Below are 24,185 nucleotides of genomic sequence, written 5' to 3'. Positions count from 1 at the left end.
CGCACTAGAAATGCTTTTAATCCGACTGAACATGGCTTTCTCAAAAACAAATACCAGGAATGATCAAAAACAAAAGTAGTTTTATTTAAAAATTGACATGAAAGGAAAAAAAAAAAAAGCAGCATCAAAAAAAGCAATAAAAGCAGGCTAAAAAAAACCCAACAAGTAACCCAATTTACTTAAGTGCGGAAAATTAGCAACATCAAAAACTCCCCACCAAAAGCTCGTTGTGGGAATGTAGCCTAAAGCTCTGGCCCATTGGATCTGGTTTTTCCAAAATCTATTGGCACCTTCCAATGTGGAACCACTAGAACTCACTGGATGCAAGGCCTGGAGAACCACGGCTTTGCCTCATTCATGGGTTGCTTCAATTTCACACTGCAGGAATTAGTGGCAGCTGTAGGGGTCTACATTGTTGGCGATCATGGCACTGATGATACAGATTTTCCTATGATAAAACTCATGAGAACTCAGATATGAAGCATTAAAAATCTCCAAACAATCCGTCCACAGTTTACAAGAAACGTGCCGAGCTCACACCGCCGCCACAATACTTTCTATAAGATCTACCGGCCTTGTGACGCACCAAGGGTTACAGTGAGACTACAGCAAATGCACTGACTCAACCGTGACAGTGAAATGACTGACATGTCGCTGGACTTTAAAGATTTTTAAGAAACGTTCTGAATCTATCATGTGTACTGCGGTTAAAAAAAACCCCTCCAAAATGTATAAACGGTGCCGGATCACCACCCAATGATATTGGTTGTGCCCCAATAGGTCATCATATTGTTACAGCGTCTAGTTATGTCACACTAGTCGTGTCAGTAGGCTCGGCACATCATACAAGGCGTCTTCTTGTCCGCCCTGTGGGAAAGATTAATAAAAAAACAAGCAGTCGTCCCAGGTAATCGGAAGCAGAGACCTCAGGGAAGGGAAGACTTTAACCTTCACGGCAGCAAGTCCCACAGTTAATCCCTTCCTACAACCTCATTTTATTGTACCAGGCGGAGAGATGAAAGACTTCCTGGGAACAATCACTCCCAGCGGTCCATGAACACCCAGCCACTATTGTATCAGACGGCCATTAGTGTGCATTGCTATGTCCAGCACACAATCTGGGGGGAGCCTACAGGATCTGCGGACCAGCGTCGCCATTATTGCATTTGGGTAAAAACATGGCAGGCAACGGAGTTATTTTTTCGGGGGACAAAAAAAAAAAAAAAAATCTACCTTTTCAGATGCTGCTCCAGCTCCAGGACAAGCACCTTCATGGTGACTGTGCAAGAACCTCTGCTATGGTGAATGGTCCATGGCACGGAGCGATGTGGTGGAAACCTTCTGACTAGCTGCCGGGTTAACCCTTCATGCAGTATCATTTCACAGATCGTCCAGCGCTGCCGGGGCACATCTCTACTCTGCGATTTCTATGGAACCAGGGGGTGAGGGGGGAGGAGACGATTTTCCTGCGCCAGGATTCACAGATCTCTTGTATGTTTAGCGGAGATGTTGGTGCCTGGCTTGGCTTTGAGATCAAGAGAAGGAAACAAGGGCAGATGATGACAACGCGAGCTGCGGATCACGTGACAGTGTTACATAAAGCATCAAGAGAGATTAAAATCTTTACGACTGGGAGATTTCACATCCCGCTAACACAGGAGCTCGCTTCTTTCGACGGTGGGCTAATCCGGTTATGAAATCGCCGGAGCAGCCTGGTAACTAATTGGTGCAGATTTTCCCCTTTTCTAATCCACTTACAAGGAGTCTGTTACTACACTTCAGCTCTGAATGTTAACCCCGATCCACCTCCAGGTAGACATGGAGCGTTAAGGCTGGGGAGCTGCTGTCAGCCAGCAGGTGCAACACGACTGAATACAGCGGGGCACTAATCCAGCCAGTACAGGGTTAAAGAAATCCACTCACTTGAGTCACAAGTAATTATGGCTTGGGCACAGAGCTCCTGTCTGGAAGCATTACCATCATGATGAAGACAACCTGAAAACAAGTCACGGCTAAAAAAAAATAAATAAATACATATGCCACGTCTTCCTGACGGAATGCAGACATATGGAGAAGTGCAAGCTGGGCAGAAACGGAGCACAGGGGAAGAGGGGTATGCCCACCTCAACATACCCAAGCCAAACGCTATAAAGCATGCTAATAGATATGGAAGTACGGAATATGTATCCATGGAATATAAAATATATATCGTCTATACAATTTCCAGAAATGTGAGCACATGCACAAGGCTCTCTGCGATTGCTAATGGTTGCAGGTCTATCGTTCTCCCAGGGGTACGGAGAGTGCAGGAACATTAGGAAAACAGTCATGTTCCCTGGGCCGATACATGCAGTCATATACAGCTTATCCTAAAGTCACCTAGAAGGTTTCCCGGAAATAACTAAGGGCAGGAACACATGGGGGGGGGGGGGGGAGATTCAGCCTCATCCGGATCACCATTCTGCTGCGTTACATATGCACGGTTTTGTCCCATTCATTTAAATGGGTGAAAAACACTAAAAGAAGTGACATGCTGCAGATTTGAAAAGAAAAACATTGACGGCTTAAATCCGTAAGGAGAAAATAAGTGGCGTGTGGTGAGATTTCCGAAACCTCATTCACTTTGCTGGTAGGGTAAAAATACTGCATTTTCGGCAGGAAAACAAAACTGCCAAGTGTGAACAAGCCGTTACAGTAACAGCTCTGTGGGTGAAATCTCACCAATTCTTATCACACATTGTATACACAGGCGGATACCGGGGATCTGAAACGTGCAAATGCTGCGGCCCCAGTAATATTGCCGTCGAATCTGCAGCGGCTTTGTCCCTTGTGTACAGTACCCTCTGCAAGCTTTCCAATGCTTGCTGCTACGCACAGAATATTGGCTTTCTGAATATCTTATCAGCTTATACTTACCGAACTGCCAAGGAACACCCAGACGTGGCAGTAATTGACCCCACTTCAAATGTATCCATTGGGTGCAGCTTTCACAAGCAAAACCCTGAGGGTGCGCATACACCTAAGGCTAGTTTCACATTTGCGTTTCAGGGCGCACCAATGGCCTGTGCACGGCCGCCGCTAAGCCCCGCCCCCTGCAGCGCCCCTCCGATAGCTCCGCCTCCGGGTGCATGACGCTGCATGCGTCCCCTATCTTTATCACTGAGGACGCAGGCCGTGCGCAGTATGCGTTTTGGCGGCGCCTGCGTCCTTTTGACGGTGCGCCGACCAGCGCCAAACACAACGTTAGATGGTCCGCCAGTCCCTCAGACACCACCTTAAAGGCCCCGTCTCACATGAGATCGCTAGCGAGATCGCTGAAACGTCACAGGTTTTGTGACGCAACAGCGACCTCTCCAGCGATCTCGCTACGTGTGACAGTGGCAACCAGCCCCCCCCCGCTGGATATGGCTGATGGTGCTCGAATGTCCTAGGCCAGTTTTTAATAGTTGGCATCCCGCTGGCCAGCATGCATTGCTGTGTTTTGACACCGACGAGAGACCTCGCTGGCGACGCAGAACTCAGGGACGCAGGCGTGAGTCATCAGAATAGCTGCTGTGTGACAAGGTCCCAACCGCCGAGGTCGTTATACAGATCGCCGTATCATTGCTGCGCCGTTGAATAGATCTGCCTGTTTGGTAGCTTACTAAGCGACCATGTAGTGACGCACCAACGATCCTTACCAGGTCGTATCGTTGTCAGGATCGCTGGAGCGTCGCTATGTGAAACGGGACCCTTACTCTATGCTAGATCTGAGGTACACATTTGGAGTATGCCCTGTCTGAAGCATGGACATATGCCACTGCCAGTTCATAAACTGGCCTACATGTTCAAAGGAAAGCCCAGCATATACCGAAACGACACTTGTCATACACTAGGTGTTGGAGGGAAACTGGACATATCCATTGTGGAATTCTCCCGAAATACTGACTATCAAAAATGACCAAAGACTAGGTGATGGACTGAGCAGTGATGTGTAGAATAAAACATACTCAAGTTTACATCCACAGACATGGCACTGAGGATCTCCAATGTGTGTTCTTGTAACACCTGCAGAGGTCAGGAGCCGAGGCGTCAACAATTCTAGAAGACCACCACAAACGTCTATTTTACGTAGCAAAACGCCAACAATGAAATTCACATCATTGGAAAAACAACAAGATAACTCAGGGAAATGTAATGTGAGGTAACAGAACGCAGGCCATTGCTTAGTTATGTGTGAATTCTCCTTTTCATAGATTAAAACCAGTTCAATTATTAAACAAACTGGATTAGTCGGAGAGCAAAGCACTGGAAATTCTGTGAAAAACGGCCTGCAGCTACAACCGAACCCAAGTGAAGTGCAGACATGGGTTTTCTTCTGCTATCACATTGAGGAATTCAGCACCAGCCCATTGTCCTGGCCACCGCAGAGTCTGATGTGTAGCGACACGTTGTGCACAGAAGCAGCCACCATACTGGTAAATCAAGATCTTTCCAGCTCTGGCAAGTTTCAGTGAAGAAACTGCCGCTTTCAGCTCAGTGGGATTCAGTATGAACACGTAGCTTGGTAATTATTATCATAGGACTCTTTTCACATGACCCTCCAAGTCACGCACATTACGGGACCTTTCCCTATGCGCAGGCTATGGCTTCTCCCTACCAGGGCTGTGGAGTCGGTAAGCCAAACCTGCGACTCCGACTCCGACTCCTCAATTTCCCTTACACCGACTCCAACTCCGACTCCACGACTCCGACTCCCACACATATTGCTTATATTTAAGTGAAAAATTTATTGTAGTACAATGTGAACCTCAGACATTTAATCATTTTTATGATCCAATAATCAAGATATTTAGATAGAACAGAATATATATTGGTGTACTACCCGGTTTTCATTCTTTTTGGTACAGATACTATATGGATAGACAGATATGGATAAATGGATAGATAGAGCAGATTTCTAATCTGCTTTTGCTATTGAAAACATTATCTATGAGCTCAAAAACCTTTCAGGTGATGCAGTTTTTTAAAAAGATGATCTGCTTTTGCAGCTGAAAAACGTATCCTCAAAAAACACAGGAAAAATGCTGTGTGTGAATGTAGCCTTAGATCAGGAATATAACAGCCATTTATAGGACATTTCATAACTTTCCCAAATTCCTATGAAAAAATATTCAGCACATCCTGCATTGAATTACTGTACCCAATTTATTATATATTTTAGGAGTCGGAGTCGGTCCATTTTATACCGACTCCAACTCCGACTCCACCAAAATGAGCACCGACTCCGACTCCACGACTCCGACTCCACAGCCCTGCTCCCTACACAGGTTTTACCACTAACATCTGCACCCCACCAACGTCAAGAACGCAACACCCAAAACTCCACATGTTAAAGACCAACAAACGTAATAAGTGTGAAACCCCTTTGACTACTTTGTGACCAGGCCAATTTTCAGTTTTTGCCCTCTCTGCAAGAGCCAGACCCATTTTTCTCTGCCGACACCAGGGCTCGTTGCCTTGCGGGACGAGTTGTACAGTCATGGCCAAAAGTTTTGAGAATGACACAAATATTAATTTTTACAAAGTCTACTGCTTCATTTTTTCTAATGGCAATTTGCATATACTCCAGAATGTTATAAAGAGTGATCAGCTTAACAGCAATTACTTGCAAAGTCAATATTTGCCTAGAAAATGAACTTTATCCCCCAAAACACATTTCAACATCATTGCAGCCCTGCCTTAAAAGGACCAGCTAACATCGTTTCAGTGATTGCTCCATTAACACAGGTGTGGGTGTTGATGAGGACAGGGCTGGAGATCAATCCGTCATGATTAAGTAAGAATGACACCACTGGACACTTTAAAAGGAGGCTGGTGCTTGGCATCATTGTTTCTCTTCTGTTAACCATGGTTATCTCTAAAGAAACACGTGCAGTCATCATTGCACTGCACAAAAATGGCCTAACAGGGAAGAGTATCGCAGCTAGAAAGATTGCACCTCAGTCAACAATCTATCGCATCATCAAGAACTTCAAGGAGAGAGGTTCCCTTGTTGCCAAAAAGGCTCCAGGGCGCCCAAAAAGACCAGCAAGCGCCAGGACCGTCTCCTAAAAGTGTTTCAGCTGTGGGATCAGCCACCAGCAGTGCAGAGCTTGCTCAGGAATGGCAGCAGGCAGGTGTGAGTGCATCTGCACGCACTGTGAGGCGGTGACTCTTGGAGCAAGGCCTGGTCTCAAGGAGGGCAGCAAAGAAGCCACTTCTCTTCAGGAAAAACATCATGGACAGACTGATATTCTGCAAGAGGTACAGGGAGTGGACTGCTGAGGACTGGGGTAAAGTCATTTTCTCTGATGAATCCCCTTTTCGATTGTTTGGGACATCTGGAAAACGGCTTATTCGGAGAAGACCAGGTGAGCGCTACCACCAGTCTTGTCTCATGCCAACTGTCAAGCATCCTGAAACCATTCATGTATGGGGTTGCTTCTCAGCCAAGGGAATGGGCTCTCTCTCAGTCTTGCCTAAAAACACAGCCATGAATAAAGAATGGTACCAGAATGTCCTCCAAGAGCAACTTCTCCCAACCGTCCAAGAGCAGTTTGGCGATCCACAATGCCTTTTTCAACATGATGGAGCACCTTGCCATAAATCAAAGGTGATCACTAAATGGCTCAGGGAACAAAACAGAGATTTTGGGACCATGGCCTGGAAACTCCCCAGATCTTAATCCCATTGAGAACTTGTGGTCAATCAAGAGACGGGTGGACAAATAAAAACCTTTAAATTCAGACAAAATAATAGCATTGATTTTGCAAGAATGGACTGCTATCAGTCAGGATTTGATCCAGAAGTTGATTGAGAGCATGCCAGGGAGAATTGTTGAGGTCCTGAAGAAGAAGGGTCAACACTGCAAATATTGACTTGCTGCATTAACTCATTCTGTCAATATAACCTTATGCTACTCATAATATGATTGCAATTATATTTCTGTATGTGATAAAAACATCTGACAAACACACATAAAAACCAGAGGCCAGCAGATCATGTGAAAATATAATATTTGTGTCATTCTCAAAACTTTTGGCCATGACTGTAGATTTGAAAAATGGGAATTTAATTCAATAGTGCAGCAGAATTGTAAAGAAAAATCCCCTTTCTCCAACAATTCAGACACTGGTTTTTGGATTTTGGTTTCAGGGTTTTCATTTTTGGGTAAAAATTACCTGTTATTTTTATTCTCAAAATGTCTACAACTACAGGTTGCGCCGCTATAACGTTTCCCACTGATGGAGCTGCACGGGAGCATGTGGTTTGTGTGGAGAGCTGGTTTCTGTTGGTACCATATTAACGTTCATATGACTTTTTAATAACTTTTTATTTAATTGTTTTAAAGATGCGAGGGGATATAAAGAAAATAAACTTTTTTTTCCCTAACATTTCCTGTTACCATAGCAATACCATTTTTATTCATTTTCAGAATAGGTAAAAAAAGAGCTATCCTTAGTATGGGACCTATACTGTAGGTGATCAATATCTGACTGGTGGGGGTGCAGCATCCAACACGCCTGCCAATCATCTATTCCCGGTGCCAGCTGCAGTGTGGAAGTATATGGCTCCATCAACCGCATCATGCTTATGGTCAGGTACTGCACATCCACCCCTATAGGTATGAATAGGGGGCGGATGTGCAATATTCGGCAAAGGCCTCTGGTGCAGTGGAGCTTAACAACTGGGCACCTTTTGCCACCGTGGGCTCCAGGTGTCTCGCACCCACCTATCAGATATTGATGACCTATTCTAATGATAGGCAACCAATATAAAAGTACCAGACGACCCCGGTAAGGCCCCAATACACTGTCAGCTGAATGCGCAGACATCGGCCAGTTGTCTAGTCTGTATGGGGCCTCCAGTCTCTGGAATTTCCATTCTTGGCATTTCCATTAGTTCAGTGAGGAGTTTGGCACTGTTCTCTCAGAGCACAGGAGTGCTTGGCCGAGCTGTTCGTTCCTAGTCGAGCGAGAGCGCTCAGCCTAAGCATTCTTCATCCAGGAAAAACCATGATGAAATATAAGGCGGAGTCTCAACTAGCAAAAACCAAAAGACAAGACTCAAAAAATATAACTTAATGAAATGTTAAAAGCTCTCCAAAAATACAATTTAACCCCTTAGTGATGGAGCCAAATTTAAAAAATCTGACCAGTGTCACTGTGTGGTAATAACTCTGGAACCCTTCAATAAATTATAGTGATTTTGAGATTTTTTCGTTACACATACTTTATGATACTAGTAAATTCAGGTTGATATGTTTTGTGTTTATTTATAAAAAAAATCAGAAATTTGACAAAAATGTAAAAAAAAATTAGCAATTTTCAAACTGAATAATTATCCCTTTAATTCAGATAGTCATACCACACAAAAATATCAAGTAACATTTCCGCTTTGCATCAGCACCATTTGTAAAATGTTACATTAAAAACAGCACCCCTGACATACTGAAAACTGCTGTCAGGTAGTTTATTAATTCCTGAAAAGTACCTGAAGGCTTAATACAAAGTGGCATGACAGAAATGAAAAAGTTGATCTTTACCACCTAAATGTCGCTGACTTTTGAACAGGCCAATGTAATCGGCAGACTCTAAGGCTGTGTGCACACGTAGCGATTTTTAAGCGTTTTTGCCGCGATTTTCGGCGCGAAAACGTTTAAAAATCGTGCACAGAACGCCCCCCATGCATTCCTATGGCATTCCGCACATGCTGTGCTAATGCTGCGCTTTTTTCCGCGGCGGAATTGCATCGCGGAAAAAATCGCAGCATGCTCATTCTTTTGTGCGGAATCGCAAAGAATTGCCGCGATTCTGCACCCATAGGAATGCATGAGAATAGCTTACTTCCCGCATGTGGCTATGCCCACCATGCGGGAAGTTAAGCGTCTCATGTGCGGTTGGTACCCACGGTGTGTCGGGGTATATTTACCTTCCGGCGTCCCGCGCTGCATTCCCGGCCTAGCGTTCCCAGTAATGCCTTGCGGCACGGTCCAGTGATGACGTGGTCTCGCGAGATCGCTATAGCAACGCGAGACTACGTCATCACAGGTCTCGCAAGGCATTACTGGGAACGCTGTGGCCCGGGAATGCAGCGCGGGACGCCGGAAGGTAAATATACACCGATTTTTTTATTTTTTTTTTAGCATTTTAACATTCTTTTACTATTGAGGCCGCATAGGCGGCCTCAATAGTAAAAAACCTGGTCACACTTGTCAAACACTATGTTTGACGAGTGTGACCAACCTGTCAATCACTTTCCAAGCGATGCTTCAAATCGCTTGGAAAGTGCTTGAATATCGCACACGAAAATCGCGGCAAAATCGCGATCATAATCGGGGTAAAATCGCGGTGAAATCACGCGGAAAAAAACGCGCGATTTCCGGGAAGGAGTCCGGTTTTTGGTGTGCGTTTTAACACGCACCGTGGGCACATAGCCTAAGGCAGCTATTTGCTCATGAATTGCCATGGCAAACATCAGGACCACACAATCATGATCTCGGGGTGCCGATGGGGATAAAGAGGGAGAAGTCACACTCTTTTAAACATTTATGTGAAATTGTCACTATTGACAGCATTTAAGGGGTTAAACAGATATGGACGGTGACAAACTGATCGTGGCTAATGCAGCAAATTATCAGCTATAGTGGACAGCCGACAGCTGCTGGATTGTCACCTGTATGGGGATGCTATTCTCTTATATCTCAGGTCAGTTAAAAGACGTATTGACGGTCATTAAAGTGTTAAAATTACAGAGGTGAATCAATATATGAACATAGAGATAATAGTGGTTCAGCAGAAAGCAAATCAGGGCACTGCATTGTCAGCATGCCAATAGTACCCGATGAACCCTGAAGACGCTGGGGGGGGGTTGAACGCGTCGGGACATGGGATATACATTCACACAACATAGGGTCCGGTCCGATTCTTTCTAAGATAAATAAGATCAGTATTGCTTTATGCATTGCATTTTTCCTGGTATTTTTTTGATAGACAGTAACATTGGTCTTTTGAAATGATTACATGAACTTTTAAGCCATTATCTGTCTTTACAATTGATTTTGGGGATGTTTTTATTGGACATGTATATATACAGGGATTTGGCACATCTTTCAGTGTCTGGGCAATGTTCCTATATGTCAGATTTTCGGATATATCCAGGATATTCTCTCTTAATACCTTACCTGTGCTACTCGTTATTGTACACCTAGACTATAATTAAGTCTTTAGGATTATAAGACGTTGAGCGGGGGCACCATTTTGCATTCTGGTAGGGATTATTAGGAAATTCTAGACCCCCCTTCCCCACTATGCATTAACTCGCTTTGCGCTAAACCGTTATATTAGGCTGTGTTCACACACAGCGTTTTTTTTTAGCGGTTTTTACCGCGGTTTTCACTATAAAACCGCTAAAAATAAGCTGCACAGTCTTTTGATGCGTTTTTTACCGCGAAAAAAACGTATCGCGGTAAAAAACGCAGCATGCACATTAATTTTGTGGATTTTTCCGCGGTTTTGGCTTCTTCCATGCGTTTAGAAACCGCTGAGGTAAAAAACGCATCAAAACCGCGCAAAAACCACCGCGGAAAAATAGGTGCGGTTTCTGGGAAGGGATTCAGGTTTTTGTGCAGAAATTTTCTGCAACGTGTGCACTTAGCCTTATTGATCACATTTGGATTCACCTCTATAATTAAAGTGTCTTTTGGAGAGTTTTTAAAGATATCATTAAGTTATACAACCCCTGGCAAAAATTATGGAATCACCGGCCTTGGAGGATGTTCATTCAGTTGATTTTGTAAAAATAAGCAGATCACAGACACTAAAAGAAATAAAGAACAAAAAATTGGTAGTCAGTAATGGTTACTTTTTTAAACCAAGCAGAGGGGAAAAATTATGAAATCACTCAATTCTGAGGAAAAAAAAAATATGGAGTCATGAAAAACAAACAAAAAAACACTCCAACACATCACTAGTATTTTGTTGCACCACCTCTGGCTTTTATAACAGCTTGCACTCTCTGAGGCATGGACTTAATGAGTGTCAAACAGTACTCTTCATCAATCTGGCTCCAACTTTCTCTGATTGCTGTTGCCAGATCAGCTTTGCAGGTTAGAGCCTTATCATGGACCATTTTCTTCAACTTCCACCAAAGATTTTCAATTGGATTGAGATCCGGACTATTTGCAGGCCATGACATTGACCTTATGTGTCTTTCTCAACGAATGTTTGCACAGTTTTTACTCTATGGCAGGATGCATTATCATCTTGAAAAATGATTTCATCATCCCCAAACATTTTCAATTGATGGGATGAGAAAAGTGTCCAAAATATCAACATAAACTTGTGCATTTATTGAAGATGTAATGACAGCCATCTCCCCAGTACCTTTACCTCACAACCCCATATCATCAATGACTGTGGAAACTTGCATGTTCTCTTCAGGCAGTCATCTTTATAAATCTCATCGGAACGGCACCAAACAAAAGTTCCAGGATTATCACCTTGTCCAATGCAGATTCACGATTTATCACTGAATATGATTTTCATCCAGTCATCCACAGTCAACGATTGCTTTTTCTTAGCCCATTGTAACCTTGTTTTCTTCTGTTTAGGTGTTAATGATGGCTTTCACTTAGCTTTTCTGTATGTAAATCCCATTTCCTTTAGGTGGTTTCTTACAGTTTGGTCACAGACGTTGACTCCAGTTTCCTCCCATTCGTTCCTCATTTGTTTTGTTGTGCATTTCCTGTTTTGGAGACATATTGCTTAAAGTTTCCAGTCTTGACGCTTTGATGTCTTCCTTGGTCTACCAGTATGTTTGCCTTTAACAACCTTCCCATGTTGTTTGTATTTGGTCCAGATTTTAGACACAGCTGATTGTGAACAAACATCTTTTGCAACATTGCGTGATGATTTACCCTCTTTAAGAGTTTGATAATCCTCTCCTTTGTTTCAATTGACATCTCTTGTGTTGGAGTCATGATTCATGTCAGTCCACTTGGTGCAACAGCTCTCCATGGTCTGCTCACTCCTTTTTAGATGCAGACTAACGAGCAGATCTAATTTGATGCAGGTGTTAGTTTTGGGAATGAAAATTTACAGGGTGATTCCATAATTTTTTTCCCTCAGAATTGAGTGATTCCATAATTTTTTCCCTGCTTGGATTAAAAAAAAGTAACCATTACTGACTACCACATTTTTTGTTCTTGATTTCTTTTAAGTGTTTCTTAAAGCCAGAAAGTTGCCATTTGAATTGACTTTAATTTTGTAGAAAAAAAAACAGATCACAGACATGGCACAAAACTAAACAACTGAATGAACATCCTCCAAGGCCGGTGATTCCATAATTTTTGTCAGGGGTTGTATTTTAGGAGCTTGTTTTTTTGATTATGTATATGGGGGCCTTTAGATGCAAGTGCCAGCTATATAATACAGCTGAGCCCGCTCTATGCTTACTGTATGTCCACCAGAAATGTACCACAGGGTGAACAAAGGGGTTAAGGGAGTCTGCTTGGCTCGACAAAACCTCATAACATAACTCTATAACAGGGATGAAATTTGTCTTATTCTGTCGGCATATAAAGTGCTACCCATCAAGTAACTAAGAAGACTTGAGCGAGTAAAGACCCCCTACACAAAAGCAAAAAGTGAGAGGAACATACTGTTTTTAGCAGGACTGAATGACCACCTACAATCTTCTGACTCCCCTGACAGTCAATGTTAAGGTATAACGATCAGGCATGTTGAATTTCAATGCCCAACCTTTTTTCCCTCCCAGGAGAAAATCCGCTGTCGGAGGAGTCTGGCAGCAGTTTACTGTGTTTTTCCCTTTTAAACACATACGAACGATCTGCTGATACCCTTAGATAGCTATGTGCACACAATCAGTAAACGCTGCGAGTTGCACGCTGCGTACTTGTGCAGGGTCCAAACCGCAGCAGCCAGATGTTACAACATAGTGGATTGGATTTCAAGAAATATGCCCACAGACGCCCGCGGAACAGCCACGGAGACGGACATGCGGTGCGTCTTTCCAGACAGCAGCATGTCAATCTCTCTTGCGGAGATAGAAAAGAACAGTGATCCATGGGATAGCTAAGATGAGTGATCGTTGTTAAATACCACTCGGGAATGGTTGAATGTTATGAATGGGTCACCGAGGAGAAAAAAAAAACAAAAAGCCAAATCACAGAAAACCAGAGAAGTTGGTAACTATGCAGATTCCTGATCTTACCACACAACTAGCAGTAGCCGTGGAGCGTGCCTACGATGAACCTAGACGCCTCATCATGGCCGGAGGACTACATAAGCCTAAAGCAAGAAAAGGGAAAACTGCCCCAGAGCAGACCCCAAAGGAATAGATAGCCCCCGCACATGTATTGACGGTGAAACAAGATGAAGGCACAAACACAGGCAGGAAAATAGGCTGAGCAAATGATGGGGCCCAAACTAACTAGACAGGAAAGGAAAGGCAAGTCACTGTCTGCAACCTGCAAAAAAAACATACAAAAATAATGTCCAACACTGATAGCAAAATTAACCCTGAAGTCACTAGACTTCTCCCACTATATCAGCACTCTGGAATATTCTGAGACAGAGCAAAAAGAGACCGAACTAGTAAGGGACAAAAAGCCAATTGGCAAAATACTGATAAATAAGAGTGGAAATTCAGCTCAGCCCCCAGCCGGGGCTGGCAGACCACACAAAAAAACTGAATAGACCAACAAAATCAAGTGAGAACAAGAGCAGAAAAACTTAGCTTTAGATGACTGGAACAGAGCTGAAAACCAAGAGCTGACATGCCAGAAGGAATCACCAGCAACTGAATAGGGCATCGGCTGTCTTAAATCCAATCTGAGAATCCTGAGATCCAATCATCATCCCCATCCTCAGGTGGCAGATCTCCACCGATCAAACTAGCCGCACCACCTCCCGACACCACCAGAGGGAGTTCAGAAGGGGAACCAGAGAATGAACTCACAACAGTTGAAATTGTCCATGTATTCCCTCCATTACACTGTAATCCAGGCAGCCTGGTCATAATTGGCCAGCTATTGCTATATTGGAATATAATAGGCAAGTCAATTATGAAGGGCGTTCAATAAGTTATTTAGCCCAGCATGTTTTGTCAGTTTAAGGCTAGGTTCACACTAGCGTTTGTGTACGCAGCGTATCGTCTGCATGCGCAAATGCATGTTTACGCCGCTTTTTTTATCCACATCAGCTTACACGATGGAAAAAAAAACCCGCTGCGTTTACATGCGTTAGTATTTTTTCAGCGCATGCATTCGGAGAATTTCCTTGACACAAGCCACACCCAATGGGCGTGTCTCATTTCCCAGACATGATTATGTGAAAAACGCATGCGTTTCGCATGCGAACTGATGCAAACGCATGCCCCTGTGTACACCATGTTAAAGACAGGGAAACATGACGCATACGGATTGCTGCGGATGAAACGCTGGACAAACAGACGCAAATGTGAAACCAGCCATAGTGAGGTGAGCTTTTCTGTGCATGTTGAGACATGTCAGGACATGCAACAAAAGACTAACGAAAGCACTGGAAGAGACAGGATGGCAAGTGCAGTACAGTGCACCTCTACAAAGAAAGAGGGATTTGAAGATTCATTCCATGATTATATTCTTCACAAAAGGAAGAAAAGAAGCCAAAAGAAATCCATGGTATATATGGTGATAATACATCTTCCTACTATCAAGAAGAGTTTTGGGCTAAGCAGTTTAAATGTGGCAGGGAATCAATTGAAGATGACGCCCCCATTCAGGGTGACCTGTCGAAGTATCTTCAGAGGAAACGTGCTGTAAAGTGGACGCCACAATTCTCGAAGATCACTGGGCCAAAGTCTGAATTATAGCTCATGAATTAGACATTTCAGTTGGTACGATTTCCAGCATCATTTCTGATGTTTTGATGTCAAAAGGTCAGTTCCCAGAGGGTGCCACAAACGTTGACGCCTGAGCAAAAAACATGTAGCTAGCAATATATTCAAAAGAATTTAGACATGCATACAAAAAATCCAGGAGACTACTATTCCCAAATTATTATCAGAGATGAAACATGGGTCCAGCAACATGATCCTAAGCCTAAACAAGAGCCCATACAATGGAAGCACAAGTGCTCTCAAACACCAAGAAGTTTTGTGTCCAGCAATCAGCTGCAAAGATCATGGCAACAGGTTTTTGGGATACAGAACGTGTTTTATTCCTAGAATTCATGCCACACGAGACAATTACTGGAGACACCTATGCCTCAACAATGAAGGCATTACGTGCGAATCAAAGAGAAACGCCGTAGGAAGTTGCTTGCAGGAGTGATCAAGCTTCACAACAATGTGTCAACTCACAAATCTCGCAAATCACAAGCTGTTATCAGGGAATGCGGACTCATGGAGCGCAACCATCCACCCTACAGTATAGACTTGGATCCCAGTGATTATTTCGCATCCTGAACAAATTTGTCTCCTATTTGGAGGGCATTCGATCACTGAAGGAATAAGTGTTTAAAGGGGTATTCCCATCTCCAAAACCCTATCCCAATACGTACTAGGTGTGATAATATTAGCAAATACTTCCAATTAGAAGTGTAGTAAAGCTTTTCTTATTCATTATGTCTCTTTCCTCATGTGCAGGCATTGCAGGATCTTTGACAACTAGCTAACTGTCACTATCAGTTGTCGTAACCATGAATACCTTAGGTCCTGCAATGTCTCCACAAGAAGAGAGCCACAGCGAATCAGAACATCAAGGGAAATTACATTGAAAAGTAGCAAGTTTAACTTTCTCAGAAAATTTTGTTTTCATATTCAGGTAGATAAACTGAACACCCATCGTATCTATAAATGTGATGGAAGTAGTGATATACAGAGAAGATTGATATAGTAATAGGTAATAAACTGGTTCTTATTATAGGAGGTGCACAAGTCTGTCAGCAGTTGCTCCATCATAGTGCATTTCTGTCAGCCTAACCACAAGGCACAAGCAACTCCAACAAGTAAAATATGTAAAGAGGTAACACACACATCCCAGTCCAGCTAGGTCTACTTCCTAAACGCAACCTCAGAATCCTGAGAGAACAACTTGTCTGTCTCAAGACCAACCAAGCGGAACATACCTTCATAACCACAGGAATTACAAAGCTGCCTCTTCGAGGATATCCAGCAAATATTCTGAAAACACAAAACTGCAGCACCCAAAAGGAACCACAAGCAAGTGATGTCTAAAAGTGAAAAAATGATCTGGATTCTCACAACATTGAAACCCGTAGTTAATGGCTACCACGACCACCACAAAACATGCCGAAACCACTCCAGTCCATGTCATGTTCTCACCGTGCATTATGACCACTGCCTAAGTAATATGGTCAATTCTTGTCCAATATATATTTGTTGAAAAATCAACCATTTTTATATTATAAAAGCAGTCTTTAACCCCTGACATGGCTAAATTTCATTTTTCCACCTTTATTTCTCACCTTATGACAAAAGCCATAAATTATCTTTTCCTTCAACATAGCCTTATTAGGGCTTGTTTTTTTCAGTAGAACAAACTTTGAATTATACCAACCATTTCGCTATGTCATGTAATGAGAAAGAAAAAAATCCAGTGAAATTGCAAAAAAAAAAAAAAAAAAAACAACAGCAACTTAAAGTGCACAGGTATAACCATAAATAAAAAAGATATACATGTGTGTGTATCATTAAAAAAAAAAAAAAATAATAATAATAATAATAATAATAATAATAATAATAATAAATATATATTTTGTGAGCCCCATCTATATCTATCTATCTATCTATCTATCTATCTATATATATATATATATGTGTGTGTGTGAAAAAAAAATTTCACGTGCACCATTTTGTGAAACACATGACATTTTCATTTTTTGGTCAATTGAGCAGCTTGGGGGCTTATTTTTCTTTTAATGCAGAGCTGATGTTTTAATTGATACAATTTTGTGGTATTTACATTTTGATCTTTTCCTATTGCGTACTTTGTAGTGTTGCAACAAAAAACGAAAAAATTCAATTCTGGAGTTTTGATTTTTTTTCTCTTTATGGCCTTTACTGATCGGGTTAATTTGATGTTGTACGAGACTTTTACAAAGATGGCAATCCACATGTATTTTTTAAATTTATTTTTAATCTGAGAAAATGGGGGCGATTTGAACTTTTTTCATTTTTTTATTTTTTGCACTCTTAATTTCTCTCTTTTGGGATATTGTTCTGCGATCATCCATACTATACACTGCAAAACCGCAGTATTGCAGTATACAGTACAAAATCACTGTCATGGTAGGCATGGAGGTCTTCAGCCAGGTCACGGCCATCATGGTCAACCCATCGGCACTCGGGATAGAGGGCACATGGACAGAGCCTCCTGAGTCGCACGCAGTAAATGAAGGTCAGAGATTGACTGTAAGATTTAAGGCGTTAACAGCTGCGGGAGGCCCTCTGCTCCACCTGATACTAGGAAGGCTGAGCTGCAGCTCAGTGATGATATGCCCTGAGACTGATGCTAGGAAGGCTGAGCTGCAGCTCAGTGATGATGTGCCCTGAGACTGATGCTAGGAAGGCTGAGCTGCAGCTCAGTGATGATATGCCCTGAGACTGATGCTAGGAAGGCTGAGCTGCAGCTCAGTGATGATATGCCCTGAGACTGATGCTAGGAAGGCTGAGCTGCAGCTCAGTGATGATGTGCCCTGAGACTGATGCTAGGAAGGCTGAGCTGCAGCTCAGTGATGATGTGCCCTGAGACTGATGCTAGGAAGGCTGAGCTGCAGCTCAGTGATGATATGCCCTGAGACTGATGCTAGGAAGGCTGAGCTGCAGCTCAGTGATGATGTGCCCTGAGACTGATGCTAGGAAGGCTGAGCTGCAGCTCAGTGATGATGTGCCCTGAGACTGATGCTAGGAAGGCTGAGCTGCAGCTCAGTGATGATATGCCCTGAGACTGATGCTAGGAAGGCTGAGCTGCAGCTCAGTGATGATATGCCCTGAGACTGATGCTAGGAAGACTGAGCTGCAGCTCAGTGATGATGTGCCCTGAGACTGATGCTAGGAAGGCTGAGCTGCAGCTCAGTGATGATGTGCCCTGAGACTGATGCTAGGAAGGCTGAGCTGCAGCTCAGTGATGATGTGCCCTGAGACTGATGCTAGGAAGGCTGAGCTGCAGCTCAGTGATGATATGCCCTGAGACTGATGCTAGGAAGGCTGAGCTGCAGCTCAGTGATGATATGCCCTGAGACTGATGCTAGGAAGGCTGAGCTGCAGCTCAGTGATGATGTGCACTGAGACTGATGCTAGGAAGGCTGAGCTGCAGCTCAGTGATGATATGCCCTGAGACTGATGCTAGGAAGGCTGAGCTGCAGCTCAGTGATGATATGCCCTGAGACTGATGCTAGGAAGGCTGAGCTGCAGCTCAGTGATGATGTGCCCTGAGACTGATGCTAGGAAGGCTGAGCTGCAGCTCAGTGATGATGTGCCCCGAGACTGATGCTAGGAAGGCTGAGCTGCAGCTCAGTGATGATATGCCCTGAGACTGATGCTAGGAAGGCTGAGCTGCAGCTCAGTGATGATATGCAGCTCAGTGATGATATGCCCTGAGACTGATGCTAGGAAGGCTGAGCTGCAGCTCAGTGAGGATATGCCCTGAGACTGATGCTAGTAAAGCTGGGGTGCAGCTCAGTGAGGATATGCCCTGAGACTGATGCTAGGAAGGCTGAGCTGCAGCTCAGTGATGATGTGCCCTGAGACTGATGCTAGGAAGGCTGAGCTGCAGCTCAGTGATGATGTGCCCTGAGACTGATGCTAGTAAAGCTGGGGTGCACCTCATCAAATACTGTGTCTTTGGTGCAGTAGGAGCAGTAAGAAGACATGAAATCACTCTAGGTTCCTTTTAAATGGGTTCTTCTTTCTCCCCCATTTTCAATTAACATGTAGCTAGTCACAATTCTGGGGGTCTTAGTGGTTTGTACCTCCAGCTATTAATGTTTTCTGACCCATTTTATATTGGGTTACAAAATAATGTTATTAGAAAACTTATTTTGGTCCATCCAGAGTTTCCAGTTTCATACAGTCAACGTGGTACAGTGTGCTTTATAGAGGAAAAAGTTGACTATTTCGGAACGAAATCAATCTTCCAACACTCTGGCACCTCTCCAGTCCGTCCTTAACTCTGCTGCCCGACCAATTCATCTCTCTCCTCGCTACACTCCTGCTTCCCTTTTTTGCAAATCCCTTCACTGGCTCCCAATTTCCCAGCGTATCCAGTTAAAACTACTAACACTGACCTACAAAGCAATCCATAACCTTTCGCCTCCATATATTTCCAAACTAATCTCCCAATATCTTCACTCACGTAATCTCCGGTCCTCCCATGACCTTCTATCCTCCACACTTATTTGCTCCTCACCCAATTGCCTCCAAGATTTCTCCCGAATATCCCCCATCCTCTGGAATTCTGTGCCCCAACATGTCCGGTTATCCACCACATTTGGATCCTTCAAACAGAACCTGAAAACCCATCTCTTCAAAAAAAAAAAAAAAAAAGCTTACAACCTGTAATGACCACCTTGCCCCCTCAACACCACTGGAGCTACTGCAACCCCCGACCTACTGTCTCCTTCCCCATAATCCTGTAGAATGTAATCCCACAAGGGCAGAATCCTCTTCCCTCTGTGTACCAGTCTGTCATTGTTAGTTTGTTTACTGTAAGTGATATTTGTATTTTGATGTCACCCCTTCTCATGTACAGCACCATGGAACCAATGGTGCTATATACGGTAGGTACGGAAAGTATTCAGACCCTTTAAATTTTTCATTGTTTTATTGCAGCCATTTGGTAAATTCAAAAAAGTTCACTATATTCTCCACACCATCTTCACGGGAAAAAAAACAGAAATTTAGAAATTTTTGCAAGTTTATTAAAAAAGGAAAAACTGAAATATCACCGTCATAATCATAGAATCGTAGAGTTGGAAGGGACCTCCTGGGCCATCTGGTCCAACCCCCTGCTCAAAGCAGGATTCGCTAAATCATCCCAGTTAGATGTCTGTCCAGCCTCTGTTTGAAGACTTCCATGGAAGGAGAACTCACCACTTCTCGTGGCAGCCTGTTCCACTCATTGATCACTCTAACTGTCAAAAAGTTTTTTCTAATATCTAATCTGTGTCTCCTCCCATTCAGCTTCATCCCATTGCTTCTAGTCTTTCCTTGTGCAAATGAGAATAAAGTTGATCCTTCTACAATGTGACAGCCCTTTAGATATTTGTAGACAGCTATTAAGTCTCCTCTCAGTCTTCTCTTTTGCAAACTAAACATTCCCAAATCCTGCAACCTTTCCTCATAAGACAGGGTTTGCAGACCGGTCACCATTCTGGTCGCTCTTTTCTGAACTTGCTCCAGTTTGTTGATGTCTTTTTTAAAATGTGGTGCCCAAAATTGGACACAATTGGACACAATAAGTATTCAGACCCTTTGCTCAGACACTCATATTTAAGTTACATGCTGTCCATTTCCTTGTGATCCTCCTTGAGATGTTTCTACTTCATTGGAGTCCAGCTGTGTTTAATTATACTGATAGGACTTGATTTGTAAAGGCACACACCCGTCTATATATGAGCTCACAGTGCACGTCAGACCTAATGAGAATCATCAGGTCAAATCAATTGGCCAAGGAGCTCAGAGGCAAAATTGTGACAAGGCACAGATCTGGCCTAGATTACAAAAGGATTTCTGCAGTACTCACGGTTCCTAAGAGCACAGCGTCCTCCATAATCCTTAAATAGAAGAAGTTTGGGACCACCAGAAGTCTTCCTAGACCTGGCCATCCAGCCAAACCGAGCAATCGTGAAAGAACCACCCCAAGATCACTGTGGCTGAGCTCCACAGATGCAGTAGGGAGATGGGAGAAAGTTCCCCAAAGTCAACTATCACTGCAGCCCTCCACCAGTCAGGCCTTTATGGCAGAGTGGCTCGACGGAAGCCTCTCCTCAGTGCAAGACATGAAAGTCTGCATAGAGTTTGCTACAAAACACATGGAGGACTCCCAGACTATGAGAAATAAAATTCTCTGGTCTGATGAGATGAAGATAGAACTTTTTGGTGATAATTCTAAGTGGTATGTGTGGATAAAACCAGGCACTGCTCATCACCTGCCCAATACAATCCCAACAGTGAAACATGGTGGCGGCAGCATCATGCTATGGGGATGTTTTTCAGCTGCAGGGACAGGACAACTGGTTGCCATTGAATGAAACAAATTCCGCCAAGTACAGAGATATCCTGGATGAAAACCTCTTCCAGAGTGCTCTGGACCTCAGACTTGGCCGAAGGTTCACCTTCCAACAAGACAATGACCCTAAACACACAGCTAAAATAACAAAGGAGTGGCTTCAGAACAACTCTCTGACCATTCTTGACTGGCCCAGCCAGAGCCCCGACCTAAATCCAATTAAGCATCTCTGGAGAGACCTGAAAATGGCTGTCCACCAATGTTCACCATCCAACCTGATGGAACAGGAGAGGATCTGCAAGACAGAATGGCAGTGGATCACCCATATCCAGGAGTGAAAAACTTGTTGCATCATTCCCAAGATGACTCATGGCTGTACTAGCTTAAAAGGGTGCTTCTACTCAATACTGAGCAAAGGGTCTGAATACTTATGACCATGTGAAATTTCAGTCTTTCCTTTTTAATAAATTTGCAAAAATTTCTACATTTCTGTTTTGATGGGGTGCAGAGTACATTAATGATAAAAAATGAACTTTTTTGAATTTACCAAATGGCTGCAATGAAACAAAGCGAAAAATTTACAGGAGTCTGAATACTTTCAATACCCACTGTAAATAAATAATTTGTTAGGTATGGAGCGCAGATTTTCCCAGAATAGTTTGTGGATTCAATATAAAGAGGCTCTAAGTCGGGGGTGGGGAATCTTTTTTCTGCTAAGGGCCATTTGGATATTTATACCATCCTTCGGGGGCCGTACAAACTCCACCCACAAAGTACATCCTGACTGGCACTGGTTTCATGACTTAATCTTTCATTACATGCCCTTCAATGTTCAGTAGTGAACACTGCGCGTGTGTGCTAACAGAGCAAGAAGAAATTAATGAGCTTGTGGCAAACAAAATACAGCTCCCTGCCCAAGAATGCTGTCCCTGAGAATCTGCTCGGGGGCCTGATAAAAGGTCATTGAGGGCCGTAAATGGCCCAGGGGCCTGAGGTTCCCCACTCCTGCCCTAAGTGATAGAAAAGCAGAATCCCCCCGCAAGTGAACCCATTTTCGAAATTATAAGCCTTAGGGAATTTATCTACAGATGTGGTGAAAATTTTGACTCCATGGGTGTTTTCCAGAAACAGGCAGCAATGGATGTTGGTGAGTGAAAATTGCAAACTGTCGTTGTAGTGACGAGTACATTATGCTCAGCTCATGCTTCTAGAGACACGCACCTGTAAATTAGGCAGGCTCTCATCACTACAGAAATGACAAACATGTGGGCTCTATATGTGGTTTAGGCACACTGGTGCTCAGAAGGGAGGGGGGGCATTCGGATTTGGGAGCGGAGAATTTGCTGAATTTCTTTTAAGGAGCCATCTCGCTTATCCAGAGCCTTTGGGCTACCAGTAACGTGGAAGCTCCTATATTTCCCTTAACAGATGACAGACCTGAGTGGGGACTTGCTTTTTTTGTGGATTGAGTGGAATCTTTTATTGGGAACATTTTACATAACGTTTACGATCATATTTATCTGGCGCTCTACACTGAGCACTTACATCGGGGTTTCCATCTAAATTTCCAAGTGACGTGACAAATGAAACCCCCGATGGTTCTATTCACTATAATGAGGCAGCAGAGTTACTCAGGACTCCATCTGGTCTCTGTTCAGCAGTGTCCTTTTCAGAAGTGCACAAAACTCTATCTGACAATACCGTATTTTTCGGACTATAAGACGCACCGGACCATAAGACGCACCCCAATTTTCAGAAGGAAAATAGGGGAAAAAAAAATGTGTCAAATGGGGGTCCGTCTTACAGTCCGAATTCAGCTTACCTGGGAAGGGATCCGGCACAGGTGGAGAAGTAGTCACAGGGGTCACTCAGTGGTCCAGGCTCGTGCGGTGGCGGCTCTGTGCTGGGGCAGGTTGGTTGTGCTGGGGCAGCTGTGCTGGGGCAGGTTGGTTGTGTTGGGGCAGCTGTGCTGGGGTAGGTGCAGCTGGGGCAGCTGTGCTGGGGCTGGGGCAGCTGTGCTGGGGCAGGTGGGCTCTGCGATGGTGGCAGCGGGCGGGGACGAGATCTAAAGCCGCGCATGCGCCGTCCCCGGACCGGCGGCCATCTTCCCGGCGTCCATGCTCCCGGAGGCCACCGCAACATGACGGCGGCCAGCAAGGGATGTGCGGGGGCCTCGGGGCTGCGAAGAAATGCCGGCGGAGCCGCCGCCCCTGCACCGGAGCACAGCCCGCTGACACCACTGCACCGCAGAGCACCGCCCGCTGCCACCAGCGCACCAGCCAGAAGGTTAGTACCGTGTATTGCGATCATAAGACGCACCCCCCACTTTCCCCCAAAATATTTGGGGAAAAAAAAGTGCGTCTTATGGTCGGAAAAATACAGTACTTTCCTGCAATCCAAAAAAGACGGACACCGACGGATCACAGGACCTATGGCATTCACAGTGACTCCATTCACCTCACTAAAGGGTATCTTTCGCTGGGGGGTTCTGTCTGAATAACGTATTTCAGAGATTTACAAGGAAAACCGGTGTAAGCGCTCACCGCATAGCGCAGGATAAATGTGCGCCAAGCACTTACTGCGATCTTTGGGAGGCAGAATGAAAAAAAAAAAAAATCAACAGCAGATGAAGAATTGATTTTATATATTTTTTATGCCATTCCTCGTGCGGTATAAGTGATTAGGCAACTTTATTCTGTCCACAAATAGAGAAAACATGTATCCGGCACCGTTGTATGATGTATAAAATACCCTTAATTTCGGCACATATATTCTCACATCCACATCAAATATACCACCTTAATCCCATATCGAAAAAACAAGGAGTTTCAATGTTGAAAGGAGAAAAAACAGGATGGCACTCACCGTTCACATAAAGTAGATTACTTTATTTCAACAGGACCTGTTGAAG

At 43.9% G+C, this 24,185-nt stretch overlaps 1 protein-coding gene across 2 annotated transcripts in view; it reads right to left on the bottom strand.

Moving 5' to 3' along the window:
- The window catches only part of TSC22D1 (TSC22 domain family member 1), a 124,768-nt gene that overhangs the window by 16,168 nt on the left and 84,415 nt on the right, over positions 1 to 24,185 (bottom strand). Inside the window, exon 1 of one of the 2 annotated variants that reach the window (XM_073580290.1) lies at positions 1,234 to 1,509. The exons of the other annotated variant lie outside the window; for it this stretch is intronic. Within the exon in view, the coding sequence (XP_073436391.1) occupies positions 1,234 to 1,379 (146 nt within the window). The 5' untranslated portion in view covers positions 1,380 to 1,509. Of the gene's footprint in view, positions 1 to 1,233; positions 1,510 to 24,185 lie in introns of those variants that run through there. 2 annotated transcript variants of the gene reach the window in all.

This window comes from Dendrobates tinctorius, unplaced genomic scaffold (assembly GCF_039654945.1).
Source record: "Dendrobates tinctorius isolate UK_male_01 unplaced genomic scaffold, ASM3965494v1 ptg000064l, whole genome shotgun sequence".
Classification (NCBI taxonomy): Eukaryota; Metazoa; Chordata; class Amphibia; order Anura; family Dendrobatidae; genus Dendrobates; species Dendrobates tinctorius.
Note: the sequence above shows the minus strand (reverse complement) of the source record. Positions and strands in the feature narration are given on the sequence as shown.